General features: G+C 42.5%; 1 protein-coding gene across 7 annotated transcripts in view; it reads left to right on the plus strand.

The window, feature by feature from the left end:
* Positions 1 to 1,372: 1,372 nt before the first annotated feature.
* Positions 1,373 to 14,416, plus strand: part of TPP2 (tripeptidyl peptidase 2) — an 81,876-nt gene continuing 68,832 nt past the window's right edge. For 4 of the 7 annotated variants that reach the window (XR_002917261.3, XM_054528669.2, XM_054528671.2 and 1 more), the window contains exons 1-2: positions 1,384 to 1,648; positions 9,213 to 9,341. Coding sequence is in view for 6 of the 7 variants with exons in the window: in XM_054528669.2 (XP_054384644.1) it covers positions 1,484 to 1,648; positions 9,213 to 9,341 (294 nt within the window). In the remaining variant the exon portion in view is untranslated. Of the gene's footprint in view, positions 1,649 to 9,212; positions 9,342 to 14,416 lie in introns of all 7 variants that reach the window. The other 3 variants (XM_009248763.4, XM_054528670.2, NM_001372242.1) reach the window with 3 other exon arrangements.

The following is a 14,416-nucleotide window of genomic DNA, read 5'->3' on the forward strand; positions in this document are numbered from 1 at the left end:
CCGCATGCATAAGGCTTTCCTTTATACCAGGTATTCTTAACTTGGTGTCCATAGACAGAATCCAAGGGGTTCAAAAACTTCCGTAGAAAAAAGATACAAACCTCTTAATTTTTTTCACATCAAGTATGAATGTAGGCAAAAACCAGGGTAGTATTTGCTGTTATGTCACCAATAAAAATCAGTTCATCATAGTGCAGTTTTCACCGCTATCTCCAAATAATTATATTCTTCACTATTTTGAAGTTATGGTAGTTTATTAGCCTTGGCCCTAGCTCCTGTTACTTAATGCAAAAGAAGCACACCTGTAACTATATACACACATGTGAAGCTCCTGCTATATAACAAAATTGCCTTTAGTGTTTTTGATAACTGCATTTAAACATAATTTATTTCCTGGGTAATCCTATCTATTTCATTGTATGCATTTTAAAACTGCTTCAGAAATAGGCCTCACCAGATTGCCAAAGGGGTCTTCGGCATAATAAAAGGCTAAGATTACCCCGGCATGAGCATAGACATAAAGATCATTAGAGGACCACTATGCAGCTTGCAGCAACTGACGGCAAGCACTGTGAATTTGGAAAACTGCAAATTATGGCCCTATAATTGAGTGTAGAGCCGTAAGGAGCAATCAGAAACTTCAGTGTAAGAGGAAAAAAAAAGATGTTTTTCAGAAATTCCGGAAGCTAAGGATCAGCAGAGGATAGGAGGGGCCCATTTCAGTCTCATGCTTTGTTACTGGCTACAAAGGCGACGGAATGACCAACAACCCACTTCCTGTTGACTGAAACTATTGCCTGTCTCCACCCTATTGCTCCCCCTCACCACCTCACCCCCATCAAAGGGGCATAACAACACAAGGGAACCCAAAGTCTACACCCCTTAACCTACGACCTTCCAAAATCATGTCCGGAGCTTTTGCCGACGCCGCAGGCTCCTTAGCGGCTAAGCGTGCCTGCGCCGGCTCCCTTGCCTCGGGTCAGCACCCCGGTGCTGGGGCCCCTGCAGCAGCCGCACCACAAAGTTTCATCTACAACCTTAAGTTTGGAAACTATCGTTTGCCCAGCGAAGGGCTCCCATTATTCCTGGCTGGCGGTCCATCTCCTTGCCCGTCTCTCGGGGGAGTGATTCGGTCCGGGACACCAGGACTCTGCTTGGAGGCCTGCTGTTGCCTAAAAACCCCAAGCGCGGGCCTCTTCAAGATCCCAGGTTCGAGATCCGAATCCTCCAGTAATGTCCTCAGACTCCGCCCCCTTCACTGCAGCCCGGGCAATACTAGGGCCTAGCTCCTGAGAGCGGCGCCGTTGGCTTACGTAGCAGCACGTGATTGGCCACCGCTCCCTGGCAGGCCGGGATTGGTGGGATACGGGCCGACCCCGCCCCTCGCCCCCGCCTCCGGCCCGAGGCCGCACGGGTGTCCTCGCGCTGCTAGTCCGCGCGCAGCCTGGCAGTTTGCCGCTTCCTCGTCCTCCATCCTGCGTCCATGGCCACCGCTGCGACTGAGGAGCCCTTCCCTTTTCACGGCCTCCTGCCGAAGAAGGAGACCGGAGCCGCCTCCTTCCTCTGCCGCTACCCCGAGTATGACGGGCGGGGGGTGCTCATCGCCGTCCTGGACACTGGGGTCGACCCGGGGGCTCCGGGCATGCAGGTGAGGCAGCCCCCGAGGGCCCGGGCGCGGGGGCGCGGGCGGCCGGGGACGCGGGTGGGGACACAGTCTCGGAGCCCGGCAGGCCAAAGCCCCGCTCTGCGGCCGAGTCCGGGCCAGGGTGGGCAGCACCGGGGTGGGCAGAGGTCAGAGCCGGGCGCGGGAGGGACGGGCGCCCGCCAAGGGGACTCAACGGCGCACAGTGCCAGGGTCGCTGGGCGGGCGGGGGCCCGGACCCCAGGTTGGGCCGTGTTCCCAGCTCAACAAAAGCAGCGTGCCCGGCGCGGCTGCCTGGGGGAGCCTGGGTCCCCCTTTGGCCCCAGGGACTCCCCTTCCTTTTCGCTTCGGCGCTGCCAGGCCGGACCCCCCAGGCTCCTTCCCTCCACGCCGCCTTCCTCTACATACCCCTCGTGCCTCGGACACCGGTCCCTGCCTGACGTTTTTAAAGAGAATTTTACAGCTTTTATCATTGGGGTGGGGTGGGGACACCTGATAGGCAACTGACATGTGAGAACTTAATGTTTAGGGATCGGGAGATTTGGTTTGGGGAAGAATAGTTTGTCTTTAAGCACGAAAGCTGGGTTTCCAGAAGATAACCCAGTCCGCTTCCGGAATTGTTTCCTGTGGTAGTTTTGTGTATTCTATTTTTAAACGATCTTCTGCAGCGTATTTGCTTAGGGTCATTGAATCTTGTGGCTTAGTCTTCGTTTACATAAGGAGAATTCAGTTAGGTTTGGTTTTGGCGAGCTTCTCAGACCTTATGAAATTATGCGACTTTTTTTTTTTTAACCTGAAAACATACGATGGTTTTTAAAAATTGCTTAGTTTTTTGCCTTAGGCAACTTTAAAATCTGTAGATTCAGGGCATCATATCAGAAGGTAGTTTTTTTGAAAGTATGTTGTCTCTCGTTAAAAGCATTCTGTTTAAAGTTTTTAAAGTTTAACTTTTGTACATTTAGCCCTTTACTGAAATCCAGTAATAAAATTTCACCGTTGTTCAAGATCCATCTCCCAGCATCTCTGACTAATCCTACTGTATGCTGATCTCTCGTTGATCAGCCCCTGGCTATCTTATCCTCCTTTCTACACTAAGCACTCATCCTCCTCCCCACAATGTCCCTTCCCTTCTGGATCCTTTATCGTGCTTTCTGATTACTGAGGTAGCATTTTGGAAGTAACGAGGGGGAGTCTGGCCGAATCTGCTTAGAAACCCCTGGGAATCTTGATTCCTGGTGTGTGTTCTTCAGCACCACCCTGGAGTACAGCACACCTTTTGTGAATCAGAAGAGGATCAGGTACTGAATTCCCTCCCGGTAACTGGAGTTATATAGTTGTCGTTGTATTAATAACTTAAAGACTTAAAACAATGACAGCTATCAACTCACTGAGGCTTTATTACAAAGTAATAATGCTTTTCATTCTGCTGTGGAGTGTGTTTACTTTTTATAGGCTGAGTGGGAGGAAAGCAGCTGGGATAAGTGGTTCACCGGTTCTTTTGTCAGGATAACAGGAGGGTCAGAAAAGTTTGGAGAAGTGCTGCTTGGTGGAATTTGTTGGTAGAATTTCCAGATCTGTTTCTCACATTCTTCTGTTACTCTCTCTAAAGTAACAGTAATTTTCACCCCACAGCGTTGTTGTGAAAATTGATTATAAGAGGACTAATTACATGTGACTTTTTTAAATGCTCAAGAAAAATATTAAACTATTTTGGCAATGATATTTATTTTATTCTTTTTTATATATATAATTTCAACTTTTATTTTAGATTCAGAAGGTAGAAGTACAGGTTTGTTACATGGGGATATTGCCTGATGTTGAGGTTTGGGGTGTGATTGATCCTGTCACCCAGGTAGTGAGCTTGGTACCCAGTAGGTAGTGTTTCAGCCTTATTTCCTCCCCTTCCCTTTGGGATCCCCAGTATCTGTTGTTCCCGTCTTTGTGTCCATGTGTACCCAGTGTTTAGCTCCCACCATAAGTGAATAGAAGTTTATGCTGGATCTTTCATCACCAACTATTTGGAGGGTAAATGTATGTTAGATATTTGCATGTAATAAATATTCAGATAATAAAATATTGAACAAAATGAAAGCATAACTCTTCTCTTTTAACAACCTTGACTCAGATGTTGACCTAAACATAGCCAGTTAAAAGAAATTGGGTACGGTGGCTTGCAAACGTGAGGATTTTTTTTTTCCTGTACCTTTAACAGATTTATTTTGTAGATATATGTGTACATCATTAAGATTAGAGGATGGATAGAAAGAAAAAGGAAGGAAAGAATGAAATAGAAGGAAGATGAGGCTGAACTGGCAGTTTGGAAAGCCAGGTGGGGTCTGAATAAAGGACTAGAGGCACAGGTGAAAACTTGGAAGAACACAGTGGGTTGTCTCAGTCTTTGGTGACTTCCTTGGGCCCAATCCTTTTGTGACAGCTCTGTGGGCATGATAAAGTGGAGGATGGGTGGCATGAGAAGAGTAGTAGTTATGTAAGTGATTTCATATTTCCTCAGCAGATACTCAGGCACCTACCAGGTGCCTAAGTTTGTGTTAAATGATATAGTCTTGCAAACTGTCACTCTTACAGAGATTGACAAGGGTTATTGGGGGGATGGGGCAGGGATTGGGGCAGCACTGGCCAGTAGGAACTGGACTGGTCAGGTTTCACAGACCAGATGGAACTTGGACCAGACCAGAATATATATATGCAATAGCCAGGAGGTCTCCCTTCCACCAGTCTTGTTTCTCTTTGATCCATCCTTCACATTTCTAGAGTTAGATTCCTTAAAAAAACAAACCTTGTATTATACCCTCATTTAAAACAAAGCCATTTTGGAATCTCAATTGTTTTTGTGTAAAAATAAAAAAAAATTGAATGGTATATATGAGGCCATTTGCCATCCAACTCTGGCCTCCTTATGTAGTCTCAGTTCTCATCATTTCTTATGTCCATAGCCCCTTCATCCCCACCTTTCATCCTTTGCCTCCCCTTGAACATTTCACTCTTTCACTCACCTAGATGTTTCAGGTCTTTTTGCCAATACATGCCTTTGCATGTGGCGTTTCATCTTCCATCAGGCTTCTACCGTCCATCATCTGTAAACTCCTGCTTCATCCTTTAAGATCCAGTTGGGTCTTGACACCATTATGTTTTGGAAAATCAACTGATTTAATTCTGCCCACCCCCTCTCCCCCACCATCTCGTATTTATGTGTGTGTTTGCCATTGTGTTAGGGCCTGCAGCTTCAGAGGTGAGTAAGGCCCAATCCCTCCTAAGAGTTATTAAGGCCTTTTGTCTCTTTGCTCTTATAGCGGTTTGCTCAGATCCCCTTAATAGCACCTGAAATAGGTATTTTAGTATTTCTGTTTAGATAACTTTTTCCTGGTTAACTTAAAAATCTTTGAAAGCATGTATCAAAATTGTATGAAATGTGCTTGTAATGTTAAATGTTTTTGTTGAATGGAAAAAATATATATGGGCATAATGAAGGAATATAATTTCCTCATGGAGGGAAAAAAAAAGGTTTGAGGAGGTTACGAGTAGTTTCATAAAACTCTATTTTTACATTCACTAAAATTTTATTACCTCTCTTTCAGTTAGCTTTCCCTCATTCCCCCCAAGTTGGGTTTTGTGTTCTTATATGTTTTTATATGCTTTCGTAGATAGTGTCCTAACCTCTTTTTTTTTTTTTTCCTCAAAGACAGGGTCTCACTCTGTCACCCAGGCTGGAGTACAGTGGCACAGTGGCAGGATAACCGCTCATTTCAGCCTCAAACTCCTGGGTTTAAGCAAGCCTCCTGCCTCAGCCTCTGCAGTAGCTGGGACCATAAGCATGTGCCACCATACCCAGCTAATTTTTTAATTTTTTTGTAGAGACAGGGTCTCACTGTGTTACCCAGACTGGCCTGACCTCTATTATTTGTTGTCCTGTTTTGTCATCATCTCTCTACTTACTTTTTCTTTCCAACTGATAGTAACCTTTCTGAAAGCAAAGATTGTCTGATTTATATTAATCATTATATTCTCAGAATAAAAGTCACTGGTTAATATTTATTAAATCTTTATTTGCTTAAAAGAATATTTTCAGTACCTTTCCTGAAATTTTAAGTCAATTCATTAACTTTGTGTTGTTTATGATAGATTGCAAACTTCCTGCCATTTGTTCTGGTCCTCTCTGCAAATGTCCTACCTTTTGTTCTGGTCCTCTCTGCAAATGGTTCGCAAATCTTCCAACCTTCACTAACTCCTCTACCTTAATGGTTACATTGGAGACATACACTAACTTAGATTCTTGACATTTTGGGAAAAGCTTTGGGCAATTTCTGTTTCATCCAGCCAACATAGCCCAGTAAGCATTTCCCAGTCTCCCACCCCAGGACCCAGGATTTAATACCGAAGCTCTTACCGATACTAACTGCCCATGCTTTCAGTCCCTCTTTCCCATGTGAAGCCTCCCCCTTCTCAGAGGTGAGGGATATAGTTCCTTTGTTAGCAGTTCACCTTCCTCCTTTCCTTTACTTCTCCCAAAACACCATGGCAAATCCTCAGGGGGTTTGCCTTTTTAAAACCCTCATCTGACCCTACATTTCTGTTTTTGTCTTTTATGTCTAGTGAAGTGGTTTTCTTTATCTAATATTAAAGTAAGAAATTCATGGATAGGATAATTGCGTGTATAATAATTTGTAATGAAAATTAGTTTGTGTAGGAGAGAGATCCTTGTAAGTAAAGCATGTGGAAATAGGTGACAAATAAGCCATTAAATCCCATTAGGCTTTTTTCCTTTGCTCATATATTGATAATGAGGTTTCTAATGAGAGAGATCTATCTGACTTGTTAGTGCTCTCTTGTTATTCTTGATCTCAAGTCACTCAGGTTTGCTTATTGAGGTGAAGATAGGTGATTTGGGTTCTTAGTGCTACTGTATATCTTTCAAATTTCGTATTGGAATACATTTTAAAATAGGTTATTTTCTTATATGATTAGTACATTACCTAATTAGTTTTAATTTTATAAAGTAGTATCAACTTTATTTTGTTTCCATTTTTATTTTGGTGGATTTTCTTACATTTTTCTCTTTTTTAATTATATTTTTGAGACACACAGCCTGTCTCTTCAGAATCGGTATCTGATTTAAGTTTTATAGTTGTATCAGGGTTTGGTATGATTCCCACAGTGATTTTTTTTAATTATGACTTTGAGCTTTCTGAGTATTAGAATTCTTATTTGTTACTATTATAGGACAGTTCCCAAGAAGTAAACATCCAACTTGAGAATCACCATACATGAAAATAACAGCTGTGCCTGGGAGGCCTTTATGACCCCTTCAGCTATCAGGCCCTCAGTTGTTCCATGGCAACAAGATTGAAATGAGATTTGGGGTCCACCAACCACCCATTTGCTTTGTCTGGTAAAGGAAAAAAAACCGTGTGCTTTTGTTTTCTCCACATCGTGAATTTCCCTCTCCTTCTTCAGGGTATACCTTAATTACAGAGCTTGGAGGTTATTGCAGAGGAAATACTTGTGTTGGGGTAAGGGGCGTGTTGGTCAGAAAGACCCAGAGCAGTGGACATTAAGCTTTGTCTTAAAGAGTGTGAATTCTCCAGGTGAAATTGGAGTCTGAAGACTGTGCTCTTCCACTTTACTGACAGTTTCTACGGTTTTTATGTTTCTGTTTCTTTCTTGAGGATGGAGTTTTTTGTTTTGTTTTGTTTTTGTTTTTTGTGTGTTTTTTTTTCAGTCTTTGTGTCTCTGTTTTCTGGCTGATTCCTGCTGGTAACTCAGTACATATTCCCGAATGCAACAAATTCCCTTTGGAAAGCCAGCCAAGGAAGAGCCCAGAAATTATTTTCCCACAAAAATGTGTAAAAATATATACTGTTACTTGTGGCAATCATGTTATGGCTCAAATGAAAATTTGTAGACTGGCAAGAAATCAAACCTTTGAAAATCAGTCTTAGTGCTGAGTAACTTGTATCTTGTAATTCAATAACGAAATATTCACTGAATGCCTGACAGGCACTGCTAGGTAGTGGGTATATGTTGGTGAATAAAGTAGACATGGCTCTTGCCTTCATGGAGCTTTCTATTCTAATAGGAGGAACAGATGAAGATCACCTACCTGTATAATTAGAAATAGAATTATGTTCTGTGAAGGAAATGAGGTACAGTGAGAAAAAATAAGCCAGTTTAGGATGGCAGCTACCTAAAGGAGGTCATCGAGGAGGCCTTTCTGCAGGAGGGACTTTAATAGAAAACTGAGAGAAGATAGAATCCTGTGGAATGACTGAAGAGATAAAGAATTCTAGGCAGAAGGAACCTGTTTAAAAAGTCATGAGGCAGGAAAAAGTTTGGCATGTTTCAGGAGTTGAAAGGAGGTTGGCGTGGTTAGACTCCTGAGTAATGGGTTGGCAGGGGTCAGATGGTGCGAGGCTTTTTATGTGAGTATTCTGAGTGCTCCATGAATACATTGATGGGCTTAAAGGAGAGGACTGATAAAATACAGCTTGTTTTAATACAGGTTGAGTATCTCAAATTCGAAAGTCTCCAATGAGCATGTCCTTTGAACTTCATGTCCATGATTTTGGAGCATTTGGAATTTTCAGGTTAGGGACACTCAGCCTGTATTACTTTTGGTAGGGCCAAGAGTGGAAACTGAGGGACCACTTAGGAAGTGATTCACCTCATGGAGGCAAGAGATGGTGGTGGTTTGGAAAGTTAGGATAGTGGTAGTGAAAATGCGATGGATTTGAGCTATCTTCTAGACAAAGAATTAACAGGATTTCCTGTTAGCTTCGCTGTGAGGGGTCAACTGAAGTAAAGAATCAGAGGAGGATTGTTAAGTTTCCAGCGTGAACAGCTGGGTGTGGGATTCCTGGGATGGCAAAGCCTGGAGAAAATCAGGTGGTGGGGGGCATGTTAAGTTTGAACTTTGTTGCGTTTGAGGCGCTAGTGTGGCATCCAATAATGGTGCCATTAAATGGTACCATTATTACTGAACATTCTTTCCCCCTAAAGCTCTAAACTTGTCCAGCGCACAGCTCATCATCTTTAGATCATTTCTCAAATGTTACCATTTCAGCAAGGCCTTCCTTGACCAGCCAAACTTATATTGAAAACCCCACACTGACCATCTCCTTTCCCTGCTTAATTTTTCTCCATAGTTAATTTTCACCATCTGACATGTTCTTTTTTTTCCCTGTTACCCAGTGTGATAGCACATCTGACATGTTCTTTATTTTACTTTGTTATTAATTGAACTGCTTTCTCGCTATAAGATCATCAAGGATTTTTGCGTATGGATCACTGCCATATCCCCAGCACCTAAATATAGGATGTGGTCTATAGTAAATGCTCAGTAAATATTTGTTAATTGAATATATGAAACCACTTGAAGGATTCTGTAGTGTTTCCACGATTAAATTTTCTTACTAGTATTTGTTCAGGTTTTTGGCTTAAAACAATTCAGTTCTTTTTTAAGTGAATGTAGATTTTGTATATGTACACACATATATGTGGATTTGCGTTGTTTTCTTTAGGAATTCATTCATATTTTAATTTTCTTAATTTTCAGGTTACAACTGATGGAAAACCAAAAATCGTTGATATCATTGATACAACAGGAAGTGGCGATGTAAATACTGCTACAGAAGTAGAGCCAAAAGATGGTGAAATTGTTGGCCTTTCAGGAAGAGTGCTTAAGGTGAGACCTTTAGTTTTCTTTTTGAATTTTTTTTTTTTACTCTTGCCTCAAAGCATCTAATGTTTTTACCTTGCATTTGGTGGTGGTATTAGTTATCCATTGCCACATATCAGATTACCTCAGAACATCCTGGTTTAAAATGACGAATATGTATTACCTCGGAGTTTCTGTGAGTCAGGAATCTGGGTGTGGCTTAACGGGGTTCCTGTAGTTCACAGTCGCCCTGGAGGTTGCAAATGGTTAGCCATGGCTGTGACTTCACCTGAAGGCTCAGCCTGGGAGAGGAAGGGGAAGTTTGTTTCCAAGCCTACTGGAGGGTCACTGGCAGGCCTTGGCTCCTTGCCATTGGGCCTCTCCACAGTGCTGCAGTACCTGGCAGCACCTTCCCCGGGGGAGTGAGCTGAGATAGTCCCCACGATGAAAGCCACAGGCTTTTTATAAAAGTGACCTTCTAAGGGACCACCCATCACTCGACTGTACTGAGCTCATTGGAAGTGAGTTTATAAATCTAGCACATGCTTAAGGGGAAGGGATTTCACAAGAAGTGAATCATTGGGGCTGTCTTAGAAGAAGCCATTATTTTGTTGTTTGATGAGGTACTTAGAATTGGGCTGTATTTTTCAGTGAGGTTGCCAAGTTTTATGTTTTGAATAGAAAAATAGAGGAAGTAACCACATCATAGCTTTGCCTTCATCTTTTACTGTCCCTTCATAGTATTCCCAGTTAACTTGACCATGAAGAAATACTTAGGCTATGGTAGCTGTTAACTTAAATGGCCAGCTTTGTCTTTTTTTTTTTTTAAACTTTTTTTCTTTTTTTTTTGAGACATAAAGTCTTGCTCCGTTGCTCAGGCTAGAGTGCAGTGGTGCAATCTTGGCTCACTGCAACCTCCGCCTCCCGGGTTCTAGCAATTCTCCTGCCTCAGCCTTCCAATTAGTTGGGATTACAGGCGCCCGCCACCACGTCCAGCTAATTATTGTATTATTAGTAGAGACAGGGTTTCACCATTTTGGCTAGGCTGGTCTTGAACTCTTGACCTTGTGATCCGCCTGTCTCAGCCTCCCAAAGTGCTGGGATTACAGGCGTGAGCCAGGGCACCCGGCCTACCAGCTTCGTCTTATTCTATGTCCTTGGTAGAAAGGCCTGGGTAAGCTAAATGTAAAAAATAATTATAAAGCAAGCACAGAGGGGCTCATGAGCTAAGGAGCATGAAGGATGGCAAGAATTTGTGATCCTGTACTCTTAGGCAGCATTAGTTTGGAATATAAAATTATGATTATTTAGTTAGCTTTTCCCACCTTTTACCATCTACCTGAATTGTTCTTAGGCCTTGTCTTTTAAATAAGCTTTTTGTGGCAGCATATTGGCTTTCTGTGCCGTGTAATAAAGCACCACAGACTTAGCCACCTAAAACCTTGTGTATTTCTGTATTTATTATATCACTGATTCCATGGGGTAGGAGTCCAGGCATGGCTTTTTGTGGGTCTCTGCTCAGGGTCTCACAAGACTGCAGTCAAGGTTAAAGGCTCAGCTGAGGCTCAGGCTTCTTTTCCAAGTTTACATGATTGTTGGAAAAATTCATTTCATTGCAGCTGTAAAACTCGTGATAGCTTGCTTCTTCAAGGCCAGTAAGAGAATCTCTGACCTTGGTGATGACCCCAGTCTTTCTTTTAAAGAACTCACCTGATTAGTTCAGGCCCACTGAGAATCATCTCCCTTTTGATTTGCCCAGAGTCCTTAATTGTGTCTGCGAAATCCCTTCACCTTCTTTACGTACCATAACGTAATCATGGGAGTGACATCTCATTATATTCACAGGTCCTGCCTTCACTTATGGGAGGGACTTGGGTCTTCTTAGAAATCTGCCTGTCATGGGCAGATGGCAGCCATTAATAATCCAGGTTATACTTCCTTTTCTGTGTGTTATGAACTGATTATCTGTGTCCCCACCCCCTGCCAAAATTCATACATCGAAGCCCTGTCCCTCGGTGTGTTGGTATTTGAAAGTTGGGCCTTTGGGAGGTATTTAGGGTTAGATGAGGTTATGAGTATGTGTCCCCTCAGGACAGGATTAGTACCCTCATAAGAAGAGACATCAGAGAGCTCTCTCTAGAGCAAGCTCTTTCTAGGGCATATGAGGACACAGCAAGAAGGTGGCATCTGTAAGCCAGGAAGAGGGCTTTCATCTACGCTCAACCATGCTGGCACCCTGATGCTGAGCTTCCAGCCCCTAGAACTATGAAAAAATAAGTTTCAATCCTCAGAGTCATCCAGTTTACGGTGCGGGTTGAGAATCCCTTATCTGAAATGCTTGGGACCAGAAGTGTTTTAGGTTTCAGATTTTGGAATATTTGCGTTGAATATACCAGTTGAGCCTCCCTAATCCAAAATCCGAAATGCTCCAAAATCCAGAACTTTCTGAGTGCCAACATGACACTCAAAGGAAATGGTCAATGGAGCATTTCAGATTTTCGGATTAGAAATGTTCAGCCTTCTGAATTACTCTAGAGTTTGGCCTGTCTTCCCCCAAGTCAACCTTGTTATTAGAATATGTTTCAAAGGGAAACTTGGGATTCCCGTGAGCTATGGTACTCTGAGAAACTAGAGAGAATTCCTAGTATGTCCTGCCGGCTTAGAGCCATATAAAGTATTACTCGATCATTTATTTATTTATATTAATTTTGAGATGGAGTCTTACTCTGTCGCCCAGGTTGAAATACAATGGCACAATCTCGGCTCACCTCAACCTCTGCTTCCTGTATTCAAGTGATTCTTCTGCCTCAGCCTCCCGAGTAGCTGGGATTACAGGCATGCGCCACAACACTTGGCTAATTTTTTTTTGTATTTTTAGTAGAGATGGAATTTTGCCATGTTGGCCAGGCTGGTCTCAAACTCCTGACCTCAAGTGATCCACCCGCCTCGACCTCCCAAAGTGCTGGTATTATAGGCATGAGCCACCATCCCTGGCCTCATTTATTTTTAAATAGCTGCAGTAATCCCAGCTTTAGATAAACTACATGAACTAATAATATCACTAGTGTTCAAAGGTAGAATTATATATGTACCATATATATTGCTATTAAATAAAGTCAAAAAAAGTATAAGGTTTGTCTTTTCTCAGCTTGGCGACGTATTTCTTTAGCTCTACTGTTAAGTATTCTCAGCCCTTCATTGTGGGTTTTTAAACTTAGTTTTTAATTGTGTTCAGTATGTCTTAATAGTTTAAAATATTTTTACAAGGCTTCTAACAAGAAGAGTTAAATCCTGTCCCACCTCTCCCCTACTGTTTTCTACTTCAGCAGTACATTAATACATTAAATTCTCTTCAGTTTAAAATAACATGCTAATATTTTTTATTTCTTGATTTTTTTTTTTCTAGTCTTAGTCTTTACTTGTAGAATTAATATGTGGAAGAAGAGAGTTTAATTCTCAGGTCCTTTATTTCCAAGAAATTTTTTTGCATTTTCTCTTAGGTAACTTCCTCTCCGTTGTTTTGCTGTTTTTTTCTGGAACTCCTGTTAATTGAACATTGGACCGCTTGACTTGATCCTCCAGTTTTTAAATTTTTTTCAACCTTTTCTTCACTGCCTTTATCTTTTTCCTTCCTGAGAGATTTCCAGCATTTTCTCAACATTGTGTAACCCTTGTGTGAATTTTTTTAAATTTTGCCTATTTTTAATTGCAAAAGCCCCTTCATGTTCACTGGGAGCATATTTTTGTATCATGTATGCAACATTTTATCTCTGAGATAAAATTTTAATTTTTTTCTATTTCATTGTTTTCTCCCTCCCCTTCCTCCTATTCTCCTTTCTTAGTCTCCTATTCTGCTTCCTCCTCTCCTTTCTCCCTTTTTCTTCACCCTCTCCTTCCTCCTTCTCTGCCTCCTCTTCCTTTTTCTCTGCTTTTTATGTTAGGTATTTTGTTTAGGTGTCTAATCATCCCTAGCTGTCTTATTTTAGCAAGGCACAAGAAAAGGTGATTGGAAGCTCCTCTGCTTATGTAGGGTCTTTTGGTGGGTTTCACTATAGGGTAATGATAACATTTAGGGGAACCCTCGTAATATCAGTATACACTATATTTTTTTCCATCGGGATGCCCAGTTACCTTAAAGAAGTCCTTAGCCCATTTGGCCTGGGGTTTAGGGGAGGAGTGAGCAAGAAGTCTGGCTGTAGGTATTCAGGTAGCCACACCATGCAAGGGGCCTGGAGCGATGTCATGCAGACTCATTTTTATGTCTCATCCTTCTTGTATTAGTTCCTTTTCACATTGCTGTGAAGAACTACATGAGACTGGGGAATTTATGAAGAAAAGAGGTTTAATCGACTCACAGTCCTACAGGCTTAACAGGAAGCATGACTTGGGAGTCCCAGGAAACTCCCTGGTGGAAGGTGAAGGGGAAACAAGACATGTCTTCTCATCATGATTGAGCAGTGGAGAGAGCCAGCAAAGGGAGAAGTGCCATGCTTTTTTTTTTTTTTTTTTTTTTTTGAGACGGAGTTTCGCTCTTGTTGCCCAGACTGGAGTGCAATGGCGCGATCTCAACTCACTGCAACCTCTGCCTCCCGGGTTCAAGCGATTCTCCTGCCTCAGCCTCCCAAGTAGCTGGGATTATAGGTGCCTGCCACCACACCCGGCTAATTTTGTATTTTTAGCAGAGACAGGGTTTCACCATGTTAGCCAAGCTGGTCTCAGACTCCTGATCTCAGGTGATCTACCTGCCTCAGCCTCCAAAAGTGCTGGGATTACAAGCACGAGCCACCGTGCCCAGCCCCCATGCATTTTTAAACCATTAGATCTTGTAATAATTCATCATCACAAGAACAACGAGGGGGAGATCCACCCCCGTGATCCAGTCACCTCCCACCACGTCCCTCCCCTGACACGAAGGGATTATATTTCGACATGAGATTTGGGTAGAGACACAGAGCCAAACCATATCACCTGTTCTTTGCTTTGTTGACATGTCAGCTTTTCTCTGGTTCAACTTGGTTGGTGAAGTTTGGGCAGGATGTGGGATGGGGCAATGGGAGTGCTCTTATACTAACTTTCCACCACTCTTCTTAGAACTCTCTTCT

This window comes from Pongo abelii, chromosome 14 (assembly GCF_028885655.2).
Source record: "Pongo abelii isolate AG06213 chromosome 14, NHGRI_mPonAbe1-v2.0_pri, whole genome shotgun sequence".
In the NCBI taxonomy this organism is placed as follows: domain Eukaryota; kingdom Metazoa; phylum Chordata; class Mammalia; order Primates; family Hominidae; genus Pongo; species Pongo abelii.